Source organism: Lates calcarifer, linkage group LG4 (assembly GCF_001640805.2).
Source record: "Lates calcarifer isolate ASB-BC8 linkage group LG4, TLL_Latcal_v3, whole genome shotgun sequence".
Classification (NCBI taxonomy): domain Eukaryota; kingdom Metazoa; phylum Chordata; class Actinopteri; family Centropomidae; genus Lates; species Lates calcarifer.
The window spans coordinates 5,584,601-5,612,575 of NC_066836.1; the positions used below are offsets into that span (position 1 = coordinate 5,584,601).

Genomic DNA, 27,975 nt, shown 5'->3' on the forward strand with positions numbered 1-27,975 from the left:
GAGCAATCTGGACCGAGAAGCTGTTCATATTTATTACTGGGCTTTGTGCCCAAGAAACCATCAGAATATGAGCTTTTCTCTCCCCTCTCCTTTATTTTTGTTTTCCTACTCAAATTTAAGAAAAAGCCACATTTAAAGTTTTAAAAATACAGGAGGGAAAGCTCTGCTGAGCATGATTTATGCCACAGCTATTGTTGCAGATGAGAATGAAAATCTGTGACTGCTAAAATTACTATTATCATTCCTGGGAATGATTGACATTACAAAGGCACACTGACAGGCAAGTGGTAGGAAATCCAGAGTTTCCATGGAAATTGGACAACCTGTCAGGCGCACACACACTGTCTCCAAACAGCATGGGTGTGCTTGTGTTTGTTTGTGCGTAAATCATTAAATTTAGCAAGCTGCCACATGGGGCTAATGTCGACTTTCCACTTCTAAAAGACAACCAGCGTATGCGTGCTCTCTCGCTGGTGAACGGCGATGCTGCTCGTCGTTTGACAAAAAAAAAAAAAAAAACCCTGTGTGACATATTCAGAGCATCCTGCCCGACTCTTCAGCCTGAAATCTCTCATCCTCTTTGGAGATGGCTGCTCTAATATTGTCCTGTCACTGGCTTCTCCACCACCAAGTCAGGTGTGAAAGAAGACAGACACTGATCTTTATTAGCATAAAGAAACCATAGAGACGGAGGAGACGGGAGAGTGTATCACCAGGCTGAAAAGGCTGAGTATATTCAATCCCATCTGCGAGCACTACAGTAGGAACGGGAGGCTCGGAGGAGATGAAGTCAAGTTTGAGGGAGGTTTAAGAACAAACAAATCCATCTGAGATAGGCTGGCTTTAATTTTATAGTATCTGCTGCCAACCTGGTATACACTGATTGTATATGGAAGCTCGGATCAATTGGCTTCTCTCTTTTTTTGAAATACAAGCCTGGAAGAGAAAGGAAAGCTGCATTTAAAAACCTCCACGGATTGTTTGAAATGTTTCCAGTGAGAAAACAACAGAGCAGGTGTGTAAGTCAACCGAGGCGGCACCAGTTTCAAGGATGTCTTTGTGACATAAAATAAGATTAGACTATCAGCTCTGCCAGGCATACCTACGAGGATGTAACAGTAAAAGCAGATCTCAAATTTAAACAGCATTACAGAGTAATTAAGGAGGCTCAATATCTTTCAAAAAAGAAAGAAAAAAGCAGTTAAAGACATGAATGTATTCCTTTGATTCAGTGTTTCGTCTTTAATGAGAGCATCAAAATCCTGCCAACTGAGGTAATAAAACATACTTGAAAGGAGAGCAGGAAGGATGAGATTACAGGAAATAAGAAACAGGGAGGAAAAGGGAAGAAGAAATAAGCGTTGCATAAATAATGTATAAGAAAAGGTACATGGTGGCTGACGCAGCAGCTGCCTTCCGATACATATGGTTTCATTTCCAGCTCCATCTATTTTCCCCACTTCAGCCGCGAGGGAGAGTGGCAGCGGGCACTCGGTGGGCGGGCCCTCGCACCAAGTAGCAAAGATAAACTACCACCGGTTCAATCCATATGCTTCGAGCATCAGTCACCACCCCACCCCTCCCAGCAATAAGCCTAATGCAGAGTGGATACACGTGGGGAGAAAGGCTGAGAAAAAAGGAGGAAAACACGTCTCAGCATAGAGGAGATTCATTTGGGACGGCCGGCGGCTTACTAGGTTATCACTCACTTATCGCTGCTGTAGTGCGAGACGCAGAATGGCCGGGGAAATAGCTGTCCATCACCCAGAATACAATCAGCAGAGTACAAGGCTGGGGAGCTAATGGATGTTTCCACAGCGAGGGCAATTTGGTGAATGGGAAAGTGGATGGGGTCCATCGTGCGAGATGGGATTATGTGCGATTGTTATCCTTCACGAGTGTGATATGACGGTCAAGGGGTGTAATGTATATGGACAGGGGAGACATTAAATAGTAATCTCTCCACAGCCCACTCACATCTAATCAGCGTGCCCTCGTCCCACATTTTCCTTCTCTGACCCAGCAGACGTTCTGAGTAGTACTTAAACAAAAAGGCTGCTGCTGAAATATGCAGAGCAGCACACTCTTGAAAATAAATTAAATTCTTATCTGCAGACTCAAGTCAGTGCATTTATAACCAAATAAACGCAATTATGGAGCAGCTCAACAAAACAGAACTTTTTGCTCAAGAAAAATAAATAAACTGAAGTCCTTCTCAAGCAGACACAGTTAAGAAAACTGTTTAAAATGGCAGTACCGCTAGTGGTATACCCAAGCAGAGTAGGAGCTTCCTATCTGTTGCACCACTTTAAAGCATTTGCCCCTTCTTCCTTGTCACATCTGAAATAATACACAAATGTTTACATGTCATCAGTAGAAAAAAATCATCCTAAAGTTAAAGAAAAAGGCACCAGTAGCATCAAACAGTATCTGGACGAGCAGTTGTGCTGCACATCTTCCTTCCATTTTCAGGAAAATAAGCCTGTCACAAACTGCACCTTCCCTCTAAGATCCCCTCGGTAAAAAGCTCCTGGTCCGCAGCTTCCTGTCTTCAGATATCCAGCTGCGTAAAAAGCCGAGGCCTCAGAAGATGTGTTTGAGGTGCTTGATGCCATATGTCTTGAAAAACACCAGCAGGATTAGAGTCCACAGGCCCAGGATGAAGCCATCAGGAGGATGCCAGTCTTTCTGCTTTGGTTTCTGCGAGGAGGGGTGAGGAGGGGAGGAAAGGGGAGAGGATTGCAGGTTAGTAATTGTGTGTATATTTCTCCTGTTGAGGCCACCGCTGATTGTTCTGTCATTCATGCAGGCAGGCGGGCACAGAATCACACACACACACTCACACTATCTCTACACACACCTTATGTACACTATCTGTTGTCTCACACATCCAAACACAAAGGTTCACACAAAAAGCGGGTGGTAAAGCTCATCAGTACACCTCCCCTGTCTTGTGTTTGTCCCATTCACTGCCACATCATCACTTTGTGTATGATTATACTTTTAAATCTCCCTCGTATTAAACATGCATCTCACAAGGAGCACATTTATATGCTAATGCAGCTGCAATATTCTGCGGAGAGATGAGATTTAACCTCTAAAAAATCTTCCTAACTCCTCCGCTGGCGACAAAGCTATAGATAGGCTGTGAGGACACACTTAAGAGATTTCTGTTATCCCTCGCAATACAAGCTGTCATTATCCAGTCGGGAAATCACCAGTCAGAAAAGGCATCCCCTAAAGCCAAAACCCCAAGACTTGGCAAAGAGGATGAACACGCAGCACGCGCTCCCCAAGTCCGCCTGAGTCATACTGTACACAATGCCAGGACGACATCCAGTACAGTAAAGCTGCTACACAAGTGTTTGAGATATTCTGTCTCTCTCCAGCTTGCCTCAACGCTACGACAGTGTACATTTACTCGCTCTCAAGTACGTCCATATCAGCCTGACCCATTCGTACACACTGCAGTAGGAGCTGGAGCCAGACTGACAGCAGACTGACAGGCCCTGGAGGATTAGACGCTGGTGTGAAAGCCCCAATCCAGAGTCTCACAGTCGGACTGCAGCCAAAAGACAAGACACAAATTATCTATCTGCATTATCTCCAACCTGAATTAATCAGTAGCTGTGATACTGAAATTACAGAGAATTATCACCAAACCTTTTGGCTCCATGGAGCTTTTTTTTTAGCCACTTTTAGCTCATTGTTTCAGTTTTACATGTTTTCTATGTGGATGATTTATTAGTCACTCTCTTCAGCTCCTCTGTAGAGAACCACTTCCAGCACAAAAAGCTCTGACAGTCCAACTGTACACTACCAAACAAAAGGCAGACCAGAGTTTGACAGTAAGTGGATTTATATCAGACTTTTTAGGTCATATCGACCACTGCAGGTCACATTCATCTGTGCGCCAGTTTGAGAGTTTTACTGCCCTACAGCGGCCAAAAAGTAATTAATGCTGCTTACAATCTGATACCCAAGTATCCCTCAGTTAGTTTTAGGGTCCAGCAGCGTCCCCAAATTCCCACCTAGATCTGTTTTTCAACCCTCATCAACATCAACAGAAAGCTGGAAGAAAACTTTTATCTCACCGCAAAATAACCAGGGTATATACTTTTTAGTGAGTTAAATGCAGTGCAGATAGAGTAATACTTCATCTAGTTCTGATGACTTGTGGGATTTCAGTGTTGGAACTGTCTAACTGCCTCACAATTTATACATAAATTGATCTGTGCAATTCAAGCTGACATTTAATATTTTGCTGCATTTCCATTTTTAGAGGGTGATTACTGCTGAAATGGCATCAGCACTCATTTGCTGCATTTGTGCATATACAAATAAGAGACTGGCACATACTGTACAGTGTGTTAATATGTGCAGTGTCTTAAATTACCACCCACTAAGCACCAGGTTCCGGTAGAATGCGTCTTTTGCAGCTAAAATCTCCACTGGCTGAGACCGTAGCACCTTAACACCTCAGTTAAATTCAGTTTTTTCTCCCTGCTGACCACTCTATGCTCTATCCATCAAACCAAAGCAACAACAATAGCTCGGTCTCAAACAGGGATTTCAAAGGCTGACTGTAATGCTCCTGCTACACAAAGCAGCATTATCCCCTCTTGTGGAGAGGTGTGTGTGTAGGGGGGGTGATGATGGACTTAAAATAACACACTGCACCTGATTCTGTCCATGACACAGGATTTAGAACAAGCATGATTACATGTCTCTTAGAATAATGAATATTAATTGCTTTAGCCAGTGAAAATCATTGCAATTTCTTATTGGTTTAAACAGCTCTTGTAACTGAGGCAAAAAGCTAATTTCAAGAACTGCGTTTGGTTGTGTACTCGTGCCTCTGTGCAACCTCTGTGTGCAGCGTACCATCTTCTCAAGGCTGTCTTTTCAATCCAAACTCCAGGTTACGTGACGAAGCTGCCAATTTCTAATGCAGAAAGACTGAGGACAGCAAGTAAAATTGGATTACGTCTGACTCCAAATTTATTTAACAGCTCAATCAAGTCAAATCAATAGAAGCTCCGCTGCCATCCTGAATGCTAAAGCAGAAAGACGGCGAGGGCCTTTGGAGCCGACATCAGCCCAGAGCTCCACGCTTGGCACCGTGTTGGACACAGTCAAGGCTGTAGGTCCAAGGCAGAGCCTGTGATTTAAAGCTGCATTCACGCTGCAGATATCAGTTATTATTTCTGCTTGGATTCATTTTTTAGAATACCAAGACGCTGAAGTAATATTAACGCTTACAGGAATCAGTCGCTCCTTCAAGTCAGTGTCGGACAGAGACCAAAACTCAGGTTATATGATGGACAGAGTTCAGAGCTTCGACAGGCAGTGACTTCACTGAACAACTGAAATGACAATGAAGCTCAAACTATAAATCTATATATCTGATTCAATGGCACTTTTATGAGAGTGACAGAAACTACAGGAAACATCCCAGACAAAATATTTTGGTCTTGTTTGTCTTGCAACAGAATTGCAGACATCAAAGTGGGCGTTTAGTCCAAAATAGCAGTTTGTTAAAGGCCCTGAAAACTTTTTATATCTGGGTTTTTTTGAGTGTGGAGGCCATTTTGAGTAACAGATCCATTAGTCTGACTGCACCATGAATTACAAGAGCACAGGATTTTACAACAGTGAAGCCAGGTTCAAACAGTGGTGTCACTGAATTGAATGAGGGGGCTTCATTTTTGTCCATCAGTTGCACAAAGCCATCTCATTTTTGACTATATTAAGGACTCCAAAAAGCTGTTACATGTTAGGACACATTTTTATTTCTCTGCTATTACATCTGATGCCCCTCCCTCCCTTTGGACAGATTTCAATTGCCATGATCAGTGCATTGGCTTGTGGAGGTGAAGTAAATCAGCACTGAGCTTTGTCTTACTTTGACACACAAATTCTTCTTATTACTGACAAATTTCAAACTATCTTTACAGCGCTGATCGCTGGGGGACCGAACAAGGAGTCCAAAACTCTACAGTAGAACCAAATTTGTGAGGATGAATTTAGTTGTGCCATTTCCTGAAGTTGTGTCTTCTGAGTAAACTATGGCACTTTTCAACACACCAGTCCCATTCACTTTTTATATCATGAGCAGGTGATATTAACCATGGATCCGAGTTCTGAGACAGCCTGGGATTAGGGGAGCTCAGTGGTTCCCAGCCTTTGGGTTGGGTGACGCGTTGTGTCTCGAGATAAATCAGAGGGGTCAAAGATGAAAAAGAAGGGGAATAAGCTTCTGTTACAAAGAAAATATCCTCTTACCATTTATTTTTTGTGTTTTCTTGTATATTATTTTACTGTTTCAAGTCCCAAAAATCATTAAAATCATAATCTGAGAGGGAAAAAATCTATTGCAATTTGGTTCAATCGCTCTCATCCAGCGTACTGCTTTGGCTTTAGATTAGTCTTCAGTTTCCTGCAAATGTAATTTCAGTCAGGTTAGTATGAGAGTAGAGAGCTAACTCAACAGACCAGTCTAATACTGTATCTATAACAAGCCTTGATCAGTATGAACAGACCTCCATCCTGACCTGACTGGCAAAATTATTTATGACCCAAAACACTGTCAAGTTCAGAAAGAGCACGTTCTGCAGCTGTGGTTGATTATTTTGCTGACACTGCAAAGCAAATTTTAACCAGTCTGTTGTTGTTTTGTTGGAACAAAGGCATCACCATGAATCCCAATTAAATCTGCCAGCATGCCTGAATTGTCCTCATCCATGTTTTCCAGTCAAACGGACACAGAGCTGTGACAACAGTGATCGGTCCCACGGAGACGCTGATATAATCACATGAATACCGATCTGACAATTCAGCCGTCACATGGCCACTGATTTCAAATCATACATTCAGTGTGTTTGTTTTTTTCTGTTACTACTACACTACAACCGTCAGATCTGTGTTACATAACAAAATCTAAGTTGGGACACGTTCATCTGCAGCCACGGTGACGAAGTGGCCAGCAGGAGGATGAGGAGAGGAGCTGAGGGTGAAACACCTGGAGGCGGGGACGTTCATAAGAGGCAACTGGGAGTGTGTGGCCACCGGGGGCAGTTGACCTCTGTGATGATGGTAGGCAGAGGTGTGTGTGCGTGAGTGGGATTCTGTGTGTGTTTGCGTGCATCTATGTGTGTGTGTGTGTGTGTGTGTAAATGTAAGCCCCTTGGGTACGGAAGAGCAGAGGGAGACGGATCGACTGTGACAGGAAGCCACGTCAGCGCAGCTGGCAGAGAGGGGAGCATATGTCAGGAGGGAAGTGGGGGAGAGAAACATTAGGGGACAAGTCGGAGATAGAGTCAGAGAAAAGAGGGGGATACACTTGTTTGCAGGGTAAATTCCATATTTTGAAGATTTTTCAAGTGAAAAGTAGTAAACACAACCACTGCAGCAAGTGTTTCTTCAAATGCTAATACACTATTACTTTGATTTTATGAACTTAAAAAAAATGAAACTGCAATTGTGGCATGTGCTTCTGCACCGAGTCAAAATTTTGCATACAAGTGTAATTTTTTTTTTTTTTCTCCAAAATAAAGATGTATTTTTTTATTGATTATTTGAATGTTTGTTTAGTATAGAAAATGTCGTTGGACTGATGCTGGAGTTCTGAGGCCTAATTTGAAAGTTTTAAAATCCAATGATATTGTATCAACCAAATTTATTAATTTATTTATTTGATTTTTTTTTGGATGTAACAAGCACTTTTGAGAAATGTGATTGTTAGTGACAGTGACCAGTATGTGTACATAAGTCACTGCTTTCTAGTGGACAAACTATGTCATGATCATGCTGTTTCTACAAAAATCAAAACATGATGTAATCTTTCACTGTTTTGTTAATTATCAGCCAACATATACAAAAATACAGATTTTATTCATTTGAATCTCTTCAGCTCAAGGCTAGTCTCTCCAATAAGTTATTATCAGCTGATTTCTTCTTATTTATTTTTATTTTAGACAGGCCGACTACACTGTAAAACAGAAATATGCCAGTTGAAAATTACTACAGTCCAAGGCGACATTCAAATAGCTTTTTTTTGTCTGAACCACAGCCCAAAAAGTATTAAATGGTCAATCATATATATACTAGAGAAAAACAGATACTCACATCTAGGAAGCTGGAGCAGGGAAATGTTTGAAATGTTTACTTGATAAATGACTTCGGAGATTAATTTGTTCTCATAATGGCTGAACATTAATTCTGCCATCAACTAATTGATTAAACGACAAATTAATAAAGCCCACAATTTAATAAGCACTTTAATTACTACTTCACATATAAAGTTTGGACGGGATTGGGTAGAAATCAAGGCCTGCTCTTATCTGCTGTCAAACATGTGTGAGAGTTTTTGATTTCCCACAAAAAATAAGAAAAGAAAAAAAAAACACAATAAGGAATTCAGTTTCTCAAGACAAAAAAAACACATGAAAGAAGCAGAGGAAAAATATTAGGCACAGAAATGAGAGAGGGAGGGGAGAAACAGTTGAAAGAGAGAGGAGCAGAAAAGAAGCGAGCGTCAGCTGACCTTCACTGACGAAACCATTCACATCCCCGCTGCCAAGGACAGGGACCTACGCTCAAGCAGTCTGCCTCCGTTACACACAGCGCTTTGCGTCGCGTATTCAATTCACCCGGTAAAATCAATTAACAGCTACCCACCTGATTGATTGAAGCTAATTAACATGGCCCTGCAGGATGCTAATGGTCGCTGAGGGAGGTCTGAGACACCCTGCCAAACACTGGTACTCCAAGGTCAAAACTGCAGCAAATTTATGTTGTGCAGAGCCGAGTGACAGAACAGCAGCCGTTGTGCGCTGCCAGGACACTCCACTGTATTGCCTTGACGTTCAAGCCCTCAGCAAGTGCTGGGACAGTCAAAGCAGTGGGTGAATTATTCTCTCATAAGGCGTGTTTTGCTTTTCTGGTGGATTTTATTTGTAATTACTGAGCAGCAAAGCCAATTCTAATTGATATTTGATTAAACGGATGGAGCTTGTCAGAGTGGGTTTTGGCCTGTGATCCACATGATCCAAACATCTACTCTTGATAAGAGTTATTGTTGAAGCCTGAGTGAGGGCTGTGGGGGGGGGGGTTGGCAAGGGACGTGAGGGAGGCATTAATTTTCACTGTTTCCATTTTTCGATTCTCTGGAGCCATATGGTGTGGCGTCAAGCTGGCAAAAGAACAAATAACAATTTGACGCCAGAGACCAGGACTCACAGCAGCGAGGGAGGGGAAAAAAACGAATACACGAGAGAGAGAGTGTACAAAAAATAAAAATTAAGAGCTCCCTCTAGTTATTTCCAGAACTGAACATATTGTGATTAGGCACTGCGAGGTGGGGGGAGAAGGTGGCAGGGAGAGGGGACTCACCCTGTCATCACCAGTGAGACAACTGCCAATGGTGACAGGGCATTAATCAACTCTTCACATACACACATCCTCATACACAATGAAGGGAAGTTTGTACACAGACACCATACACCACAGCCTTATATATCCACTGTCAGCCACTCTGATGACTTTTCTATTTACAAGCTGTCGCCTGGTGTACTAGCAAATGGAAAAACTGTTTTTTTAAGGAGATAAACACAGTGAGAAAATTCACCTTTGTTGGTGGCACAACTGAAATCAGTTTCAGGCCCCTCGGGAATATTTTAGACATCAAATCTGATGAGATACAATCACATCTAGTTCTTCAGACGAGTGCATCTGATCAGAGACAACCACACAGCAGCACAAAAACAAAGATATCTCAGGGAGCGCTGCGTCCACCATGACAGCTAATCAAAATCAGGAGAGCTGTCAATAGACTTGATGGACATTGGTCATTCTGCTGCAGTGCAGATGGACTACGGTGAGGGGGGGTGAGATGACTCAGTCTGTCAGGACTCCCATCTTCAACCCAGCAGGAGTGCTAGCCGATAATCGAAATCTCTGGCAGGGGTCGTCAGGTTGACGAGTGTGTTGGTGTGTTGTACGTGTGCTCGCATTTAAAAAGAGAGAGAGAGAGAAATACAAGAAAGATGAACAGACAGAGAGAGGAAGAAAAAAAACAGACAAAAGATTGAGCCAAGATATGAAGCCAAGTAGCAGACGGCAGAAGCTTAATGGGGTGTTGTTTGTGTGAGCGAGCGTTCGAGCTTCCACTAGTGCGATTGCTTCTACATATTGAAAATTACGGACTCAGTTTACGGGGGCGCTTGCTTCTGTGAGCGAAGGGCGGCAGATCTGAAACTGGCCAGTGTTTTGCCAGGCTTTTGAAGCAGTCCTCAGCTAATTTCCCAGAGTGCCGCTGGGTGTGGAGACCCCTCCTGTTTCCCATCACGATACTCAATAAGCGTCTGACAGGGCTCAGGCCTGTGGTCAGATTCATTTCTCCAAGCCAAATGACTGTGACTCCTTTGTTCAAACTACAGTCGATGTCAGCCAGCGATGTTTCCAGCAGCGAGGGCTGAGCATTTTCTGTTTGGTTTTTTATTGTATTTTATTTTTTGCCACTTATTCCAAAGTCTTCCATACATAGCCTCTGCCTGGGCCGCCAGCCTCCTCTGTAGATCATGACTCACCCAAGTAGATCGAATCACTTGGTTTCACCTTAGGCAAATCTTACATTACAACACTTGCATCACTCCTCACACTCCTGTTTAGAGTTGTATTAGCTGCTGTAACTGAATGGGAACTAGAGGCTTTTCTGTGCGTAGCTGCCCAGCTAGCATCTACTGATAGACTGCATGTTAAGCATTACGGGGACATCTGTAGTTTGCCACAGAGAACACCTTGAGTTACACTCTCCCCCTCTAAACTGCATGAGTTCCTGCATGCACATCAGTCACACGCTGCGCTCACTCACTCACTCACCAGTAAAGTCTCAAACTGTGAGAAACACTGTACTCAGTTCAGCTGGATCTGACCTTTTGCTATCAACATTAATAGTTTAGTATCCAACTACACAGAGGAGGCAAACATCATTTTAGAATCAAACATCAGCCTGAAATGTGAACCAGGAGCATTTCAAACAAAACTGACCTCAACAAACTGACTCAGTTTTTTTGCTGTTTCATCCGATGTCTGTGTCTCTGCTCACTAATCAGACTCAGCCAAGAAATCACTTTACCTCTTTTTATGGGAAAGTGTTGTCTATTGTTCTGGAAATCCTACAAAGCAGCTGCTTTGATCCTCTGCTTTGGCTTTAAAATCACAAAGCTAGATTTGACACTCGGCATTAGCTCAGATACTGAAATTACTTGGCATCTCTGTAAGCATACAAAGTGAGACAAACAACTGCCCAACTGTCACATTTTCCTCAGCAAAGATATCATGTTGAACAGCCTGACTTTGTTTTAATTTGAAATCATAATCCCTTGGAGGCACAGCGAGATGACATCCCATGAGGTTTAGACAGCACATCCTATTTACTCTGTATGGAGGATGTGTTGCTTGAATGTTAACAACAACTGTTAAGAAAATGACAAGGTCATACTCATTTAGCTTTGAATATGGACCAAAAAAAAAAAAGGTAGTACACAGCAACTTTGCGCTGGGGTGGCATCAACTCTAAACAGTAAAACAAAATAATCTGTGCATAATATTAACGACTATTGGCATGTTAACATCCTTAGCTAACAGTTGCTCATCTAAAAGTCTAGCTGATACAGAGTAACTTTATTATTCATCTGTAGTTATAGCTGACAACCTCAGTTTTACTCCTGAGAAAAAAATCTCTCTTTTTTCCTGCTGTGGTCACCGGCTAGTTAGTAACTTTATCTGTCTGCCATTAGGCACTTATCAGGTAGAACGCAGTGAGTTTATATGAACTATTTTGCTTTATATCACACCACATTTTGGTTTGATAGATGCAAAAAACATGATAAATACTCAAAGGCAAGGGATGCACAGAATAACAAACACCTGTACAACATCATACAATCCATCATAAAAGCTCTTTTAGCCAAAAGCAACTCACAAGTGAGGCACAACTTGGGGTTCAGTGTCTTGCTTAAGGACACTTCAGCACACAGACAAGAGGAGCTCACCATCAGTGAACAACCCACTCCGGCACCTGAGCCACAGACACCAAATACTACCTACATGTTGCTAATAAAAGTGAATTTTATGTTGAGACTTAGAGTGTAGTCCAGAACAGAAACACCATAAACTACAGTGTATAAAATTACTGCAAGGTTTAATCAATACTTCTAAACACTGCAGCAGCAAAAGCCGATTACCTTAAGCTTCACAAACTTAGTAGTTATTGCAGGGGTATTGGAGAATACTGAGCAGATGCTTGTATTAACGTGTTCACTCTGTAAGTAGCAATAATGTCTGCTCTTGCCCGTGGCAAAGATTAATGTGACTTTGTTACTTTTCTGAAGCACAAGTTGAAGTGGAAGTATAGAAATAGTGTTTTTAATAGGCTCATAATGGAAAATCTTACAAGAGTGATACAGGACCAGAGACTGGCTATTTTGAATGCAGAGCACTCGCTGTAAAGGTGGATTGAGGAGGAATAGGTGTTCATTTGTGAAGGTCGGCCCACTGAAAGCCACAATCCATTTGAGAATGAGGTGAATGCACAATTCCTCGCCACAATCCTGCCTATCCATTCTGCTGGATTTCACGGTGGCCCCTCCACACCGAGACCAGGAGGCACTCGCATTTCACACTTGGAGCCGTCGCCATGGAAACGGCACAAAGACATCTGTTGGTGGATGTTGAACATAACTTTCTGTTCTGTGTCCAAATTAAGGGGCAGGCTTGGACACACTTCAAAATAATAAAAACACTGGAGGCCAAATAAACGCGACATAAAAACACGACAAACATGAAAAGCTCGACGTTCTATCGAGAGCGAAAAGGGGAGTCAGAGCTGTCTGGATTATATCAACACAGGCCTGTTCGTGTGGTTTGGAGTGTCCTCAGCTGACCCTGGTGTTTTTGTTTGAGTCTCTTACCTGATGGATGATCTCAGACACCGGCAGTTGGTCCACGTACGAGTATGTCTCTTTTTGCAGCTCTCCATTTACAGCACTGAAAGACAAAACACACACAAAACGGCAGTTCTTTTTAGCATTTATCTGAAGTGAGTAAATTGCACTTTGGAAACATTAAGCTTTTGTTGTGTGGAACATCATTATTCAGTGGTGGAGAAAAGCTGTCAGGAAGAAGAACAGGCCCCAGTGTCTCTGTTGGCAGTGAGTGTGTAGCAGAGGTGTGTGTGATTGACAGATCATTTCAGGGCCAAGTCAATGACATACAGTGCAAATTGATGCCAATGAACCCATTTTTTTTCCTCCTAATGACTGAAGAAAAAAAAATCATCCCAAGGAACCCTGATAATGAATAGTCCCAGTGTATATCACCACATAACTCTGACAAGACTAATGAAAAAGAAAACATACAAAACACAACCTAAAATCTGTCAAGCAACCCACTCACCACCTTTTTATTTCAACAATTTGAGAGATGTTAGGAGACCTTCTACTCCCAGGCTCCCCTGCACTACCCACAGTACACTCAGCACTTTGAGTATGTTTTTCTTTTAAAAAAAGTGAACATCAATGCAGCAATCACTGAAAGTTAGAAGGAGCTTTAGAGTCAACTTCAATACTCATACGGGGTTGGCGGTAAATTTGCTGTACGGGTAAACAACCTCTGATACGGCAAATGTTTGTTGTTGATGCTACACGGCAAACATCAGCTCTCCACGGCGTCTCATTCACACCCACCACTGCTCTCACAGTGCCTCTTCTTTTGGTTGCTTTTTGTAAGTTTATGCACAAAAAGAAAATACAAATGAAACTTTGAATGTGAAGCTTGCTAACTTTGGCTTTTACTGCGTGGCACTAAATCTCCTGAATCCATAAAACCTGGGAAACTCTGCCCGAGCGGTGGGTAATAGCACAAGGAAAATAGGAGAGCAATTTAATGTAGGACAGTGGGAGAATTTAATATGCTCAATATATGCACAGATACCAAGCACTTAAAGGAAAGAAGATCCCAAAAAGACTTTGACTAACAGCTACATCTGGGTTGCAACATATTTCAAACTTACTCAAGGCAGACTAAATTACCTGAGTCAGTCTGTATAAGCAACACTGGGCAGATACACAAAATATGGTCATGATATGCAGCTGCACTACAGTGGCCATCAGGTGACAAAATGGTGTCAACTACTGCATCGACTAGTCTGCTAAGTGAGGAGGTTTGTTTATGTTGCTGTATTTAGACACTGTATTTAGTTGTTAGTCTATAAAACTATAGGTAACAGCTGACATGTTCTTTCTTTCTTCCTCTTCGTCTTCCTCTTGGGCTACAACATGGCAGACACCACAGAAGAGGACCAGTCAAAAAATCTGCCACCAAAACGTAGCCCTCGATGAGATAAAAAGATTTTACAATGTTCAGCCATAATTTTCAATAAAGCTACACAAACCCTCCATTGGACAATTTTGTTATGTGTATCCCTGTAACCAAGGCCTGTATTCAAAGATGCACAACCTGAAGTAAGGACAAAACTCCATTTATACACTTCGAAAACATACTTCAGGCTACAAAAACACTCCACTTCTGTGTTCTGTGTATCTCTCTAACCAATATGCAAAGATGAATAACATAAAGTGAGGACAAAACTCTATCATTCCCTCAGGAAACTGTCCCTAAACCATATGAGAATTGTTGGTTTTGAATAAACCATTTACATTTGAAACACTCAGCTGATGCTCACAGCTACACTGACTCGCATTAATGAAGTAAATTGAGGTTCAATATTTTGCTCAAGGACACTGAAAAAGGTCAGCACGTGGCAAGTGATGGATAGACATTAGTTAATGTGAGACAAGACGTATTAAAACTTTGACCTTTCAGATAGAGAGCTGCTGTTTAAGGGCCTCAAAAAACCCTATTATGAAGCACACCAACGAGCCACACTGTTCCAGTTGCTGGACGACATTATCCTTCATTACAGTGAACAAAGGCCTTGTAGTTTATGTGGAGTCAATCCCTCATACAGTTTCCTGCCGCTGTAGTATTTACTAACATTACTGTTACTTACTGCTTTGGTAACATTTGCTAAAAGGACAGTCTTGGAGGTTGGAAAGTACCTGATCTCTTTACACTTTTGTCTTATTGAACAGATTTAGCACTTGCACTTACTTCAAGGTCTCCTTATGTACTGAAGCTTTAAGTCATCTGCCACATGAGTAAATGAAATGTTATGTCTTAGAATAACTGTCTGGGCCATTTTTAGTTATTTTTTTGGCAGCAGTAAACAAATCTAATATTGACAGTCTCATCCCTTCAAGCTATACTGGCGAGGCTTTTCTCATCTGAAAGAAGTTCAAACATGAAAAGACAGAAAAATGAGTACTACTGGCTAATTTACTCTACATGACCACAGCATTACTTTCTGGTATCAGCTCATGGTGTTTACACTAAATCTGAACTGCAACACTGGAAAATACCAGAATTACCTTCAGTACAGCATTTACAAAAGGACAAAGGACAAAATTTGTTCTGTTCCAGTTGTGTGATAACTCCTTAACAAACTGCTCTTAGTGCTTTTATATCTTTCGATTTTTTATTTGTCAGCTTGAACACTCATACCTATGTGAACTATGTGTTCTTTTAAGTGTTGTGGGTTCTGTACTGACTTTATTTCATGGGAAACTGAAGCTTACAACTGAACCAGCTATGTGAACTTCAACAAAAATACATGTGACAAAAAAAATAAAAGCAAGGAATAAAAAAACTGTCAAAATGACATAACACCTAACAGTTCAGACACTTCTGAGGCCTGTTTTCAACACACGTTTGGATCCACCACAGCTGCCATGGGCAGTTTTTGAAATGCGTGTATGCCTTTATGTATCCCTTTTTTTTTTTCTTTTTTTATGAAAGACTGTTTGTCTCCGGCATCACAGTCTGGTACAGAGTCAGGAAGAAGTGTCTCAGCTAAAGGTCACAGTCAAGTGGAGGCTGTCTTTGGATAATCAAAGAAAGTTCAGGTCAGACAGCTGCTGACAAAGTGGGCCATATCCCCCAGTGAGCCTCCGTGGCTCTCCTCCAACCACTTGCTGAGTGAAGCAACCTGCTCTCCCGATTTCTTTTTGTCTCTCTCTTCTTTCCAAGTTACTTTTACACGACATTTTTCTTCCTGTCTGGCTTTTGCTCTCTTGCTCTCTTCCTTCTTAATTTTCCTGTCTTTATCCCTTGCTATTCACCTATCTTTGCCCCCTTCCCTCTCTCTTCTCAACATGACGGTGCGGTAGGGCAGAAGTTGCTCTGACAGACAAGAACGCAGACTGAAGAAAAACAGACAGTCCGGGAGATGATCTCCTGCTGAGCCCTCTATGTGCTCCGAGCTCTTTCTGCCACTGGAAACAAGTCACTGAGGGCACCGACGTCTCACCACTGCCTCCCTCCCCGCCCTTTTACTTAGCACAAGAGATGAGCCATAATTCAATTCAAACCACTTCCCACTTTATATTCCATAAAGAGATTTTTGGAGAGGATTTTTCAATCCACTTAGCTGATTCTAATGGATGTGACCACCACCCCTCCCCACCTCGAGCTCTGTATCACTGCTGTCTCCAGCTGCCATCTTTAGGTCAAACAAATTTCCTTTTAACATCTGCTCTACTAACGGCCAAAGTAGTTTTTGTAGACTCTATCCGGCGCTGCAGGTCACAAATTAGATTACGTTTACTTTATAACTCAATGGGATATGAGCTCTGCTTTAATTTGATACTCGTAATTATCCTGGGAGTCGTGCGACCCGCAGGAGGACGTGTTTTGGTCAACAACCACCTATTGCTGGAAGTACGTAACTGCACAGTGTCATTATGCTGCTAAGCCTATGTATAATGAAGAGGATTGAGGGGGTCCATTAAAATGTCCTCTCCATCAAGTGCAATCCATTTAATGGAAGAGCCTGTTCTGAGGAAAAACAGCCGTTTAGAAATGGGCGAGAGAGCGAGAGGAGAAGAGTGGGCCAGAGAATTAGTACGAGACAGACACACACATGTACCAATCTTCTCTAAATATCCTCCACCACTTGTCTGAGTGGCTGAATGAGCTGACAAAAGTGGATTAAACCAACACTATATTTAATAACAGCTTGTTACAGAGGACATCTGTGATCTTTTCTCTGTGGGAACAAATGGAGCTCACTACAACCCATTTTCAGGTCTTATGAAATGCTATTGTTTGACTTTGAGTGGCGTCCGGACAGAGGTCTCATAAAGATCCCGTCTCTGTCGTCTCTTAATGATTGTTTTTTGAGACGATCCAGCTGTGTTGCCACAGGGTGCAGCCAAGCTCAGTTCTAATTTTGAAGACAAAACTCAGACAGAATTTATATCTCAAGGGAAAGTAGGGTGATTTCAAGATTACATGCTAGAAAAAGGCTGAAACAATTTTCATTTCAAAATAATATGCTGGTTATTTTCTTATTTCCAGCCAATAGTCTAAAAACCAAACGCATTAGTTTATTATAAAAACATTTTTAAAAAACAGCAAATCCTCACATTCAAGAAGCTGGAGTTAGAAAATGTTTGACAATTTCCTTAAAAAGAAAAAAGACCTCAAGGGATTTATTACTCAACATAATAGTTTCTAGTTCATTCTTTGTAAATCTACTAGTCAAGCATTTTAACAATGCACCGTGGCGTGTTTGTACTTAAAGCCACGGTGTCACTGATTTTCATCAGCTCAACATTCAGTCTATTTTACTTTCTTCAGATTCTGACATGGATAATCTGTCACTGTACAACCCAACTCAATGATGTGTGTTTTATTGTACACAGGCAACATTATTACCTTGCAATCACCAGTTCTTATTTTTCAGAAAGAGCCATTTTAATCATTTGTAACTGCCTGTGCAAATAATCAAATCACCAGTAAATGATTTAATAATGAGAACACTGAATTACATTATTTGATAAGCCCAGTGGTGATGAAGGTCATGGCTTTCACACAGAATATTCTTGTGGACCACGTCCTGCAATTCACCCATGTTTAAAATACCCTCCAGACCTACAAGAAACACAGCAAACACTTAAAAGTAGAGAGATGCTACCAGCGCTTTGGTGAATCGCTAAACTTAGCTCCATTAAACATCAAATGAATCAGGGGATTGCTGGTTTCTTACATCAGAATTGGAGATAAAACGCCTCTCTCTAGGACTGAATTGGGGCAACAGTCAGCTTGATAACACTGGGGCTGTGTTTCTGCGTTGCATGGGGGATCAGCAAGCCTAATGTGTTGGCCCTAATCAATAATAAAGTAATAGGGGAAGTTGTGTGCAATGACTAACCAGCCCGAGGCCAAAACAGCCGATGACTAAAATCAGTACGGCAATTGCCTCTAATTACTAATTAGCAGCAAGCTGCATTAGATTCTTTGACTATAATACCTCCCAGTGGTTCAATTAAAGCCCAGCTTAATGAAATTAATAGAAGTGGAGGGAGAGTAATCGTGAATAAAGTTTTAATTTCTACCACATCTGTTTGTAGAGCACTGCAATCTATTCCTTTCCCACAGCTTAATGAGTCAGTGTATAGAGAGGACTGTTTGCATTTTGGTGCGTTAGCTGTGTGTTTCCTAAAACTCCTGGTGATTGTCCTTATTATGGGATTAGTACGTCTGCCTGAGAAAGCAAACAATAAATCACCAGGTACACAAGGGGATGTGGAGCAGATGATGTTAAAGAGTTTGACACTACAGCCATCTAGTGGTGGAAAGCATTTATCACAGCAAAGATGCAAAGAGAAAACAATAAATTGGATTTGGAAGCATGTAGTCTTTTTCATCACAAGGTAGCGCCAGAGATTATCAATCAGAAAACATTGCTGCCATTTATGAAGAGTGACTGATTTGTAGCCTGAGGACAAATATCATCCTCACAGTGCTGTGAAATTAAGTTTTACAGATTATAAATATCAGTAAATACTATCTGAATGAGCTGTATTATTACGTCAAACAATAATGTCTCCTACAGGGTAGTCATAGCGACATGCAATGTGGTTTACTCTCCCAGTTAAGAGGCCACTCAACACATCATTAGCGGAGAAATCAATATCACTAATGAGAGATGTTGTAAGCAGAAATCGAAAGCCGAGTTAGTTGGGAACCAAACAGAAAATGAATGTAGCCCGCAGCACTTCTCTTAAAACAAAAGGAGGATGACCTCAATTAAGGCTTTTACATCCAGACTGTCCCTGATCCACATAAAAAACACTTCCCTTTAGAGCTGAATGCACCACAGGTCTGCCCAAAGCTTACTGTTACTGTTTGCATTATAATATCTTTATAAGAGTTTTTTTTCTAAGATTTAGAAAATACCAGGGTTTTCTCTACTGTTATAAGGTTTAGGTGCAGCACCAAAGCACCACCTAAGGCGAATTCATGTAAAAAGTAAATGACTTGTGCACAGATATGGTCCAAAATGATGTGAAACTGCATATTTTTAATTGCAAGGTGTTTTAAGAGTAGATTTAAGGAGATTTAAGGGTTCTTTTTTTTTGTTAAAACTTGTTGAGAGTGTCAGTCCAGCTTTAATTTCAAGTCAAGTTTTAGGAAGTTTGTGGAGACACTTATTGGAGTATTTTCATATGAAAATTTCATGCAGTAAAATATATGAGCTTTGAATGTTCTGCCTGCTATATGAGCCTGCCATGTCCAGATCTAGCGTTTCATGTTATAATCACTGTCATAAAAGAAAGTTGAAGTTGGGTGACAAGTATAAATTTTCAGCTTACTTCTCCTCCAGTTGCTTGATGGGATCAGTCAAGTTGATGGTTTCCATGGTGATCTCCACTTTGCGTACGCTGCCAAAGAAATCTGTGATGAGGACACTGCCCGGGTCCCTAAGGAACAGGTCGGTACGGTGGCCCGGAGTGGACACACACTGACTCTTGGGACACACTTTGAACTGGAGGAGCAGAGAAAACCACAACATCTGTTGTTTTAGGAATATAATATACAGCTCCTTGAAATAGATGCAAACACAGCAAAGGTTCTTATTAAAGCCATCCATGCAAACAAAACAAAAAAAGTAATTATATATTTGTATTATCTTGGTAATTAGATGTAATTAAATACACAAATGTTAATACTGCAGGTATCTACTCATGGTGCTGTGATAGCTAAAAGCATTAATTACACAGTGTAGGTCACTTGTGGAGGATGCTAATACTCAGACAGTAAACAGTTTGCGTCATCTTCTTTTCATTGCACTGACAGTGAGCTGTAACCTGTAGCTGGAGCTGCAGTGGGAAGTGTTAAAATATGTGACAGCGTGAGGAGAAGATTAGAGGCATGGAGCCTGACATTTGTGCATGTCATCATCAATTACAAATCTTTTGGCGACCCTGTGTGTTAACAATTGTGGGGTTAATCCTCTTAAGTGTGTGCGCTTCATCAGTGTGTCGTCCGAGTGGGTTCTTCATTTGAAAAGAGAAATGAAATCATTAAACCGAGGTGGACGTTATCTCTATCAGCCAAACGCACGACTGCTGAAAGGATTTTGTAGGGAAGGTGGAGGCAGTTTCTGTTTCAACAAAAGGACAAACCTTTGCAGTCTGGATTTATAAAAAGAAAACTTGGTGGGCTTGTCAAAGAAATCCATAGCATTGATCCGTAATGCTACAAAATAGCACAAGAACAAAGAGTGCCTCTTCAAAAACAGGGAAATTATCGAGAATAATAGGCTTTAGTCAGAGCGCAGTGATTGAGGTTGGACTGAGTCTCTGAGTGAGGATTTGAGGTGTTTTGATTGTAACTCCTGGTGAGGTGAGGCAGGGTGGGTGGTGGGGATGACGAGTGGTCCCTGGGGCCAGTGGATCTCTGCAGGAGTGTAAAAGATGAAAAGGGAGATGCTGCTGAGATTGAGCTGTGGCCCAGAGGCAGCATGCACTCACCGTCTCCACAATCACATGTTAAAAGGCCAACAACCTTAACACAGTATCAGTCATTCTGTTTTAAGTGCAGAGTCCTGACTTTCATCTGGCTCCTTTAGGACCAGGACAGACCTGACAGGACAGATATTGTCTCTCCAAAACCACAAACGTCACAAGAAAAACAAACAAAAAAAAAAAACGTCTCACTGCCACAGTTCAGAGGCCACAAGAGTTATCCTGCACGAATACTTATACTTACCTGCATGATTACTTTTGATTCATCAGATAATTATACACAAATATTAATTAATATTAATACACAAAGCATTGACCCGATTTAAACCAAACTTGGTGGAGGGATGGAGTATGGGCCAGGGAGGAAATACAGTTAAATGGCACATCCAGCTTTTATCAGTTTCTTCAGGCATGTGTAGGACTGTTTGGCCTTGTCAGAGGTGGTGGAGTGATACAAAGTGATACAAAGCAGAAAAGCAACAACAAATCAAAACTGTAGTTAAATAATTTTCTGTCCATTGAGAATAGTTTACTTCTGGTTTTGGACTATTGGTTAACAAAAATTAAAGATGCCACTTTGAGGTTTTTTTTTTTTTTTTTTTTTAAATAATTTCTGACATTTTAAAGGACCAGTGTACCCTATGTGCATATGAAGGGCTCATTCTAAGCTAACAAAACAGTGATTCATAGTTACAGGTGATTATACACTAATGAAGACATAAATATGAATATTATATCACATTTCTGCTGATAGATTCCACCAAATCCTACACACTGATCCTTTAAAGACTGAACAGTTATTTGATTAATAATACTGACTGATTAACTCACAATGAAAAGATGTACACTCTGACATTAGCACATACAAATAAGCACACACATACTCACCAGGTCATTCATGTTGGTTTTGCTGGCAGGATGGATGTCTTCCAGGAACTCCAGCAGGTAGAAGGTGTAACGGTCCATCAGGTGGACTCCTATGGCCAAATCCGGTTGGTGCTGGAAAGAGACAGGGTTCAACAAAAGTGTCAGAAGAAGAATTCTTTGGTATTCACTCAGAGATGGTGTACTTAGGTATAACTGATGTAATTACAAAAACATTAAGTAATCTTGGGTTATGTTGACTGGGGCTGCTGAAGTTGCTGAAGATTACAGTCCTGTTTGCAGAAATTTGACATTTCATGTTTGGAGAAGGTTTTGTCTTCATCTGCAGTGTGCTATGAAACCAAGCTGCTTATTAGAAAAGCTGACAAACTGATTGATGATTTTTCATTCTTCTCTCTTCCATCTGAGAGTAACTCACCGACAGGGAGTCTTCTCCAACCTGACTGCTGGCCAGAGCCATGAGGTTCGGAGAGTAGAACCTCTCGTACATGGAGGCACCCTGACAGGTGTCAATGATGAAGAGCAGCTCATTGTACCTGCAGACACACACACACACACACACACAGACAGGATCATGTACATTCTCAAACAACACTGATGAGGGAACACGCAGCTGGCATAGCATTCGCCCATTTGTTCCAATAAACTCTGGTATCACACACACCTTCTCACCATCTTTCATACTGCAGTTGCCATGGTGACCAAGAAAAACCAACAGCTCCATTCAGTCCCTCCAACACACCCACACCCACACACACACACACACACACTCACAGTTTCTCTCTCCCTTTCTTCCTCTATTAAAAGAGAAATTTCACTACAGCTTGTTTCCCCTGCTTAGACAAACACGATGAGACTTTTATATCCAGTTGACCGAATCAAGGTGGTTTGGGGAAGATGAAGGGAGGCAGCAAAAGTCTCTACTGTGGCTCTAATTTGCCAGTTCAAGCCTGCAATTATCGCATCAGCATCAAAGCTGGCGTCACTAAGCTTTTATCTCGCAGCCTGGGGCCTGACTGTAACCCAGACACTCTCTATTGATAGGTTTGGAGGACAATGGACGAGCTGGTAGCAGAGAGCTGCTTTGGCTCATTTGGTGTCTTGCAATTCACAACTTAAATATTGCAGCACCTTAACAGAAAGAGAGAGTTTCTCCTACATTTCAACAGAACTAACACTGACAATATTCAGTTAAAAAAGCATCAAATGATGTGAAATGATAATGATAAATGTAATCTGAATGCGCTCCCACAGAGTACTATCACCACACTCTGTAGCTCCCCTCAGCTCTGTGGAGCATTTCATTTACTCTCAGATCGCTGTTTATGTTTTGCAGCCTGCAGCTTAACTGTTTTGGTTCACTCACACCTTCTCACCAGCTTTGTTTCCAGCCTTGTTGTTCATGTGTAACCCTTTTTTTGTTTTTGCTGTTTACAACAAAAATGCACTGTCCAGGTGATACAGGGTCATACAAGAGAGTCAGTTCTCCCTGAGGCATCTCTGTTGGGTGTGGTTACATGTGCAAATCACATCCAGCTGTTTAGAAAGGCAACACACTTTCCACCAGAGACGATGGCAAAACACTGCTTTTCAATCTGGTGTTAAGTTGTTCTTTAACAGCCCTCCATACAGGACACCTACTACACTAAAAGACACAAGTGGCAATCTCGAGGATTTCAGTCCTGATTGATTTCGTGACACCTGTAGTTAGTGGTGATAAAAGCAAATGCAAGAGGCAGCAAAACAAATCAGGTAATAGTTGGCCTTTTTCCATCATTTTGTGAGCAACAGTAATCTGGTTTTATGCTGCGTCTGAGTCTGAGTCTGCAGGGCACAGTGAGGGGAGGTTGTTACCTCACTGAGAAGTTGGAGGTGTACAGCCTGTCACCTGCAGCTCTCCATCCAACAGCTCAGTGTGGCTGCTCCTTCTTGTTCCATTAATCCCTGCAATATTTCAAGCTAATCCACTGTCCAAAGATGCCGAAAATAACGGTGCATTTTTGATGAACGGTAGCAGTAAATGCTAAGCTCACTGACAAACGCATTAGATTTCCTGTGACTACTTCATAATAAATCAGGAAATGTTCGGTTTGCATTGGCAGTAACTTAATTATCTGTTGTTGTTTTTTTCCCCAGGACTGTTGCCACAGGAACCCAGTTTGCAATACTGCCAATACATAAATAAATTCTTCAGTATTTATGACTCTTCTGGTTGAAAGTTTAATATCTGTGTTATGCTTGTGGGCATGTCTGAGAGAGATGTCACCGTGTATTGACCACGCCCTGAGTACACGTCTACACCACTACAGCAGGAAGAGAATTTCAATCAATGGATGTAATCAAAAATAATATTCTGAGCTTGTTTAGAGCTTCTCCTTGAAAAAGATCCACATTTTACCGCCTAAACACTGCTGCAGCCAAATGTCGTCACTCAGAGAATCAATAAACACCATGCACTTATACACTGAGCAAAGCATGAGCAAAGAGCAGCTAATAGCAGCTAACAGCTAATTGGCCCTCAGGGGGAAAGAAAGACCAAGTGAAGTGGAGAAACACAATATTTAATGTTACTCTGTGAAGCACTTTTATCATTTATTTTGCTTTCCGGTTTATTTACCTTCTTTTCTGCCACATCTGCTCAAAAGCATCAGCCAGTTCCACATTACTGATCTCCTCAGAGTCCTGGAACTTCAGAAAACCATTTCCACCATGGCCTGTTAAACAAACACCTTATTATTAATAATTAATTCATCCCTGATTCATAATGCAAAAATATGATATAGGCTGCGAAATAACAAGCTGGCAGCCGGATCCACTGTGTGGGAGAATCAACTGAATCAACTGAGAGGACTGTGGTTAGATTCACCCAGAGATGAATACAATAAAGAAATGGTGCAAGGGCGTGGAGACACATGACTTACTGAAAAAGAAACTAAGATGTGAACCACTCTGTATGAATATGTGGTAAATAACTGTGTTTGGCTACCATCATAACAGGTACTTAACTATAATTCAGAAAAGCCAGTAACCTTTTGGGTAAAAAGCAGAAAGGCTGTCTCACTCAAAAACTGCCATATATTATTGAGTGTGGCTATTGTTGAGGTCCGTATTGACAAACTACAGTGATGACAAGACCTCGAGATCTGAGTGATCTGCTGCCTTTGGCTAAACACTCTCCTGGTGGAAATCTTGCTATGATCTTATGCTCTTCACCTGCACCTATAACAGTCAGCCATAAGGAGCATGTTTGCTCCCCTTCTCTATGGGTTGTTGAAAGTCAATCTGGGAAATGTAAGGAATCTTTCCAAGAGGGGCTGAACTGAGGGTAACTGGACTTTTTTGTATATACGTGGAGACATTGTACCTCTCAAACTGAAGAAGCCTCTTGGGTGAGGAGGTAAAACATCTTCAAGTATATACAACCATGTCCAGCTGCCCTTGATTCAAGTCTTGCATAACCATGACCTGGATGACTGAGAATCTTCACAGATGTAAGGAAACTTTAACTTAAGTTAAGGTGTAGCACAGAAAATTAATTACAACCCTTCAGTTATAAAACAGCTCCAAAGCTGTATGTTACACACTCATTACATATCTGAGTGAAAAAGGAGCATCTGTCCTTTTTATTACCTGTCAGGTATATGAGGATGTTGCTTCGGTCATCAGAGAGGAGGCGTTTGGAGCGTGGAGTGCTGGGTGGAAGGCGTCCAGTCAAAACTCGCAGGAAGTTCTCCACTGTTACCTGTAACACAGGATACAGAGCTCCAGTAATTTTCAGAACTCAGCACTGATGGGAAAGGATAAATTATGAACTGTGCATCTTTTAACTCAGTGCACATAAACAGAGGCTGCAAATATAATGTCACAGGTAAAGACATATTTCACAAAACTAAACTTTTCATCTGCTTCAGCTGGGTCAGTACGAGGTAACAACCTGCTCTACTTATCTTTTAATTAAACTCTGAAAATCAATTAGTTGTTGTGTGATTTTTATTCTTTCACTCCTTTTCTTGCAGATGATTACCATTTGACAGCAAACAGAGATTGAAAGTGCTGTGTTTATTCGTTTTTAAAAAACCAGCACAAAGCAGAGTAAATAATCAAAAACAAACTGTGATAAAGAGTGGAAAAGCCAGCATGGCTCTGCCTCCGTTCGCAACAAACAAAACACTTGGGTGCTCCTCTGTTTAAAGAATCATATGATATCAAGTCATTTCCTGGTCAACAGACAGAGCAAACACTGGATGAACAGTGTTGATCACACCCCATCCAATTCCCTACTACACCTGTTATATAATATCTATCTATGTAAGGTATGTTATAGATTATTAGGTTTTTATAAAGAACACTACAACTCTAGTCCACACTCTTTTACACATTTCATAACCGTACCAGTTTAAAAAGGAGATGTGGTCATTCAAACTCTTGAAAATGGTGTAAGAATTTATTTAGTTTCCAATTTATGTCAACTAGGTCTGATAATTTTATTATTTTTAATCAAGCAAGCTGCCTTTTTCAGCCTTCAAGTTACTGATGCAGAGAAATCAGAGGGAAAATTCCTCAAGCCAGAGGAAAAGGCTCTTTTACTGGACTAGGCTTTTTTACTGACCTAAAAGATTATAACAACACAAAATGATTTGCTATGAACAGTTCTACAGGATACAGTTGTGTGTTTGATTGCCTGAGTGTAATGAGAACCAACCTCATATCCTCTGTAGTCCACCTCCACATCGTCACCGTACACATTCAGCTCCATGTTCTTGTGGCTGAACACTGTGGCAGGTTTGGGGTTTCTGTGGTTACAGGCCATATCATCAGCCAGCATCAGAACTATGTGGCTGGAAAAAGAGAAAATGACAAAGGAGATTTACTTTCAACTGCTTCATCACAATTTTGGCACTGTAGTAACAGGGCAATAAACCATAATGCCCTTAAGGAGAGATTCTAGGAAGTGTTTCTTTATTTACTTTGATGGACATGTATTGCTTGTGCTCTAACTTTTAGGCACCTCAACATGTGTGTGAGTGTGCTCACAGAACTGTAAACTATGTTCCTCTTTGCTGTAGGGATGCAGCTTACAATTATTTTCAACAGTTAATCTTTTTATTATTATTACTCATATAGTCTTTGAAATATCAAAAAATGCCATAATCAAAAGTCTTGTTTTGTTCCACCAAAAGTTCAAATACCAAAAAATATTATTATTATAAAGAAAAACAGAAAATCCTTTAATTTCAGAGAATATTTCACAATTGGAATTTTTAAATGTTATAGTCAATTAATTGAATAATCCTTTCTGCTTTACTCTGCTGTCAAAACTACAGTCAGATAACTAAATAAAATCAGGTAGATAAAATATACAGTTGGAGAGAGTATTCAAACTAATGTTTAGCAACCTCAACCATGTCAATATCTGATATTTGAGAAAATACTACATCTATTTATAAATCTAGTCTATTCAGTACCTGTCTGCTTGTCTTACCTGTCAGGGATGCCCAGCCTCTTAACACTTCTGTACACAGACAGTGTATTGGCCACATGACGGTAGTTGAACCAGAATCTGGATGTACACACCTGAGTTAAAAAAGAGGAAATAAAAGACAGCTAATCAGGCACAAACACGTTCCTGCTGCTCCCATTTTACTGCAAAAAAATCAATTAGCATGTCCTCTAGTGAGGATGTAGCATCACTTTACACTCACCAGAACAGCCCAGTTGTTAGTATGACCACTGCTGAAAAACTGCCCCGCGTTATCCTGAAAAAAATAAGTGAAAGAAGATGAATAAATAAACATGTTTAATGTAGTTTCGACTCGAAAAAGCCAGCAGGTTCATGTCCAAAATAGCAGTTAACTGGCTAGCACAGAGGGCTAACATGGGTGTGACATTTTAGGTTAAATTTAACGTAAACACACAAATTGGTGCGATATTCAGAGCATTATGCAAACAATATAAACTCACCTCGATGTTAAGGCTGTCCACCAACAGGTAGGTTGAAAATAAGCTCAGTAAAGTAGGTATTTTCATTGTGCAGCAGTGATAGCAGTGCACATCCAGGAAGTGAAAACCGGTAGCTCCGCCCAGCAGGTTCTTCCGGTAGAGGATATTTCAAAATAAGAGTTTCGGCGGAGAGTGTGTGGGTGGGAAAAATCATTAA

The 27,975-nt window shown here is 41.1% G+C and overlaps 1 protein-coding gene across 2 annotated transcripts; it reads right to left on the reverse strand.

The window, feature by feature from the left end:
* Positions 1 to 1,214: 1,214 nt before the first annotated feature.
* Positions 1,215 to 27,899, reverse strand: pigk (phosphatidylinositol glycan anchor biosynthesis, class K). Of its 2 annotated transcripts, XM_018678080.2 has the most exons (11): positions 27,780 to 27,899; positions 27,521 to 27,574; positions 27,301 to 27,392; positions 26,521 to 26,656; positions 25,449 to 25,560; positions 24,436 to 24,532; positions 22,237 to 22,354; positions 21,822 to 21,932; positions 19,779 to 19,951; positions 12,975 to 13,050; positions 1,215 to 2,700 (listed from the first exon to the last, which is right to left on the reverse strand). In XM_018678080.2, the coding sequence occupies exons 1-11, from the start codon at positions 27,843 to 27,845 to the stop codon at positions 2,584 to 2,586; spliced, it is 1,152 nt and encodes a 383-aa protein (XP_018533596.1). In that variant the 5' UTR covers positions 27,846 to 27,899; the 3' UTR covers positions 1,215 to 2,583. The 2 variants fall into 2 exon arrangements, with proteins under 2 accessions (XP_018533596.1, XP_050925830.1); XM_051069873.1 differs by lacking the exons at positions 1,215 to 2,700; positions 12,975 to 13,050; positions 19,779 to 19,951 and adding an exon at positions 19,969 to 20,865.
* Positions 27,900 to 27,975: the final 76 nt, after the last annotated feature.

Excerpts from the sequence above, each read along its gene's own strand:
- pigk (XM_018678080.2), bottom strand. The coding sequence starts at position 27,845 with ATGAAAATACCTACTTTACTGAGCTTATTTTCAACCTACCTGTTGGTG. Across the intron at positions 24,533-25,448 it reads CATCCTCATATACCTGACAG|GCCATGGTGGAAATGGTTTT; the intron begins GTAATAAAAAGG and ends TTTGTTTAACAG. Across the intron at positions 19,952-21,821 it reads AAACCAACATGAATGACCTG|TTCAAAGTGTGTCCCAAGAG; the intron begins GTGAGTATGTGT and ends CTGCTCCTCCAG.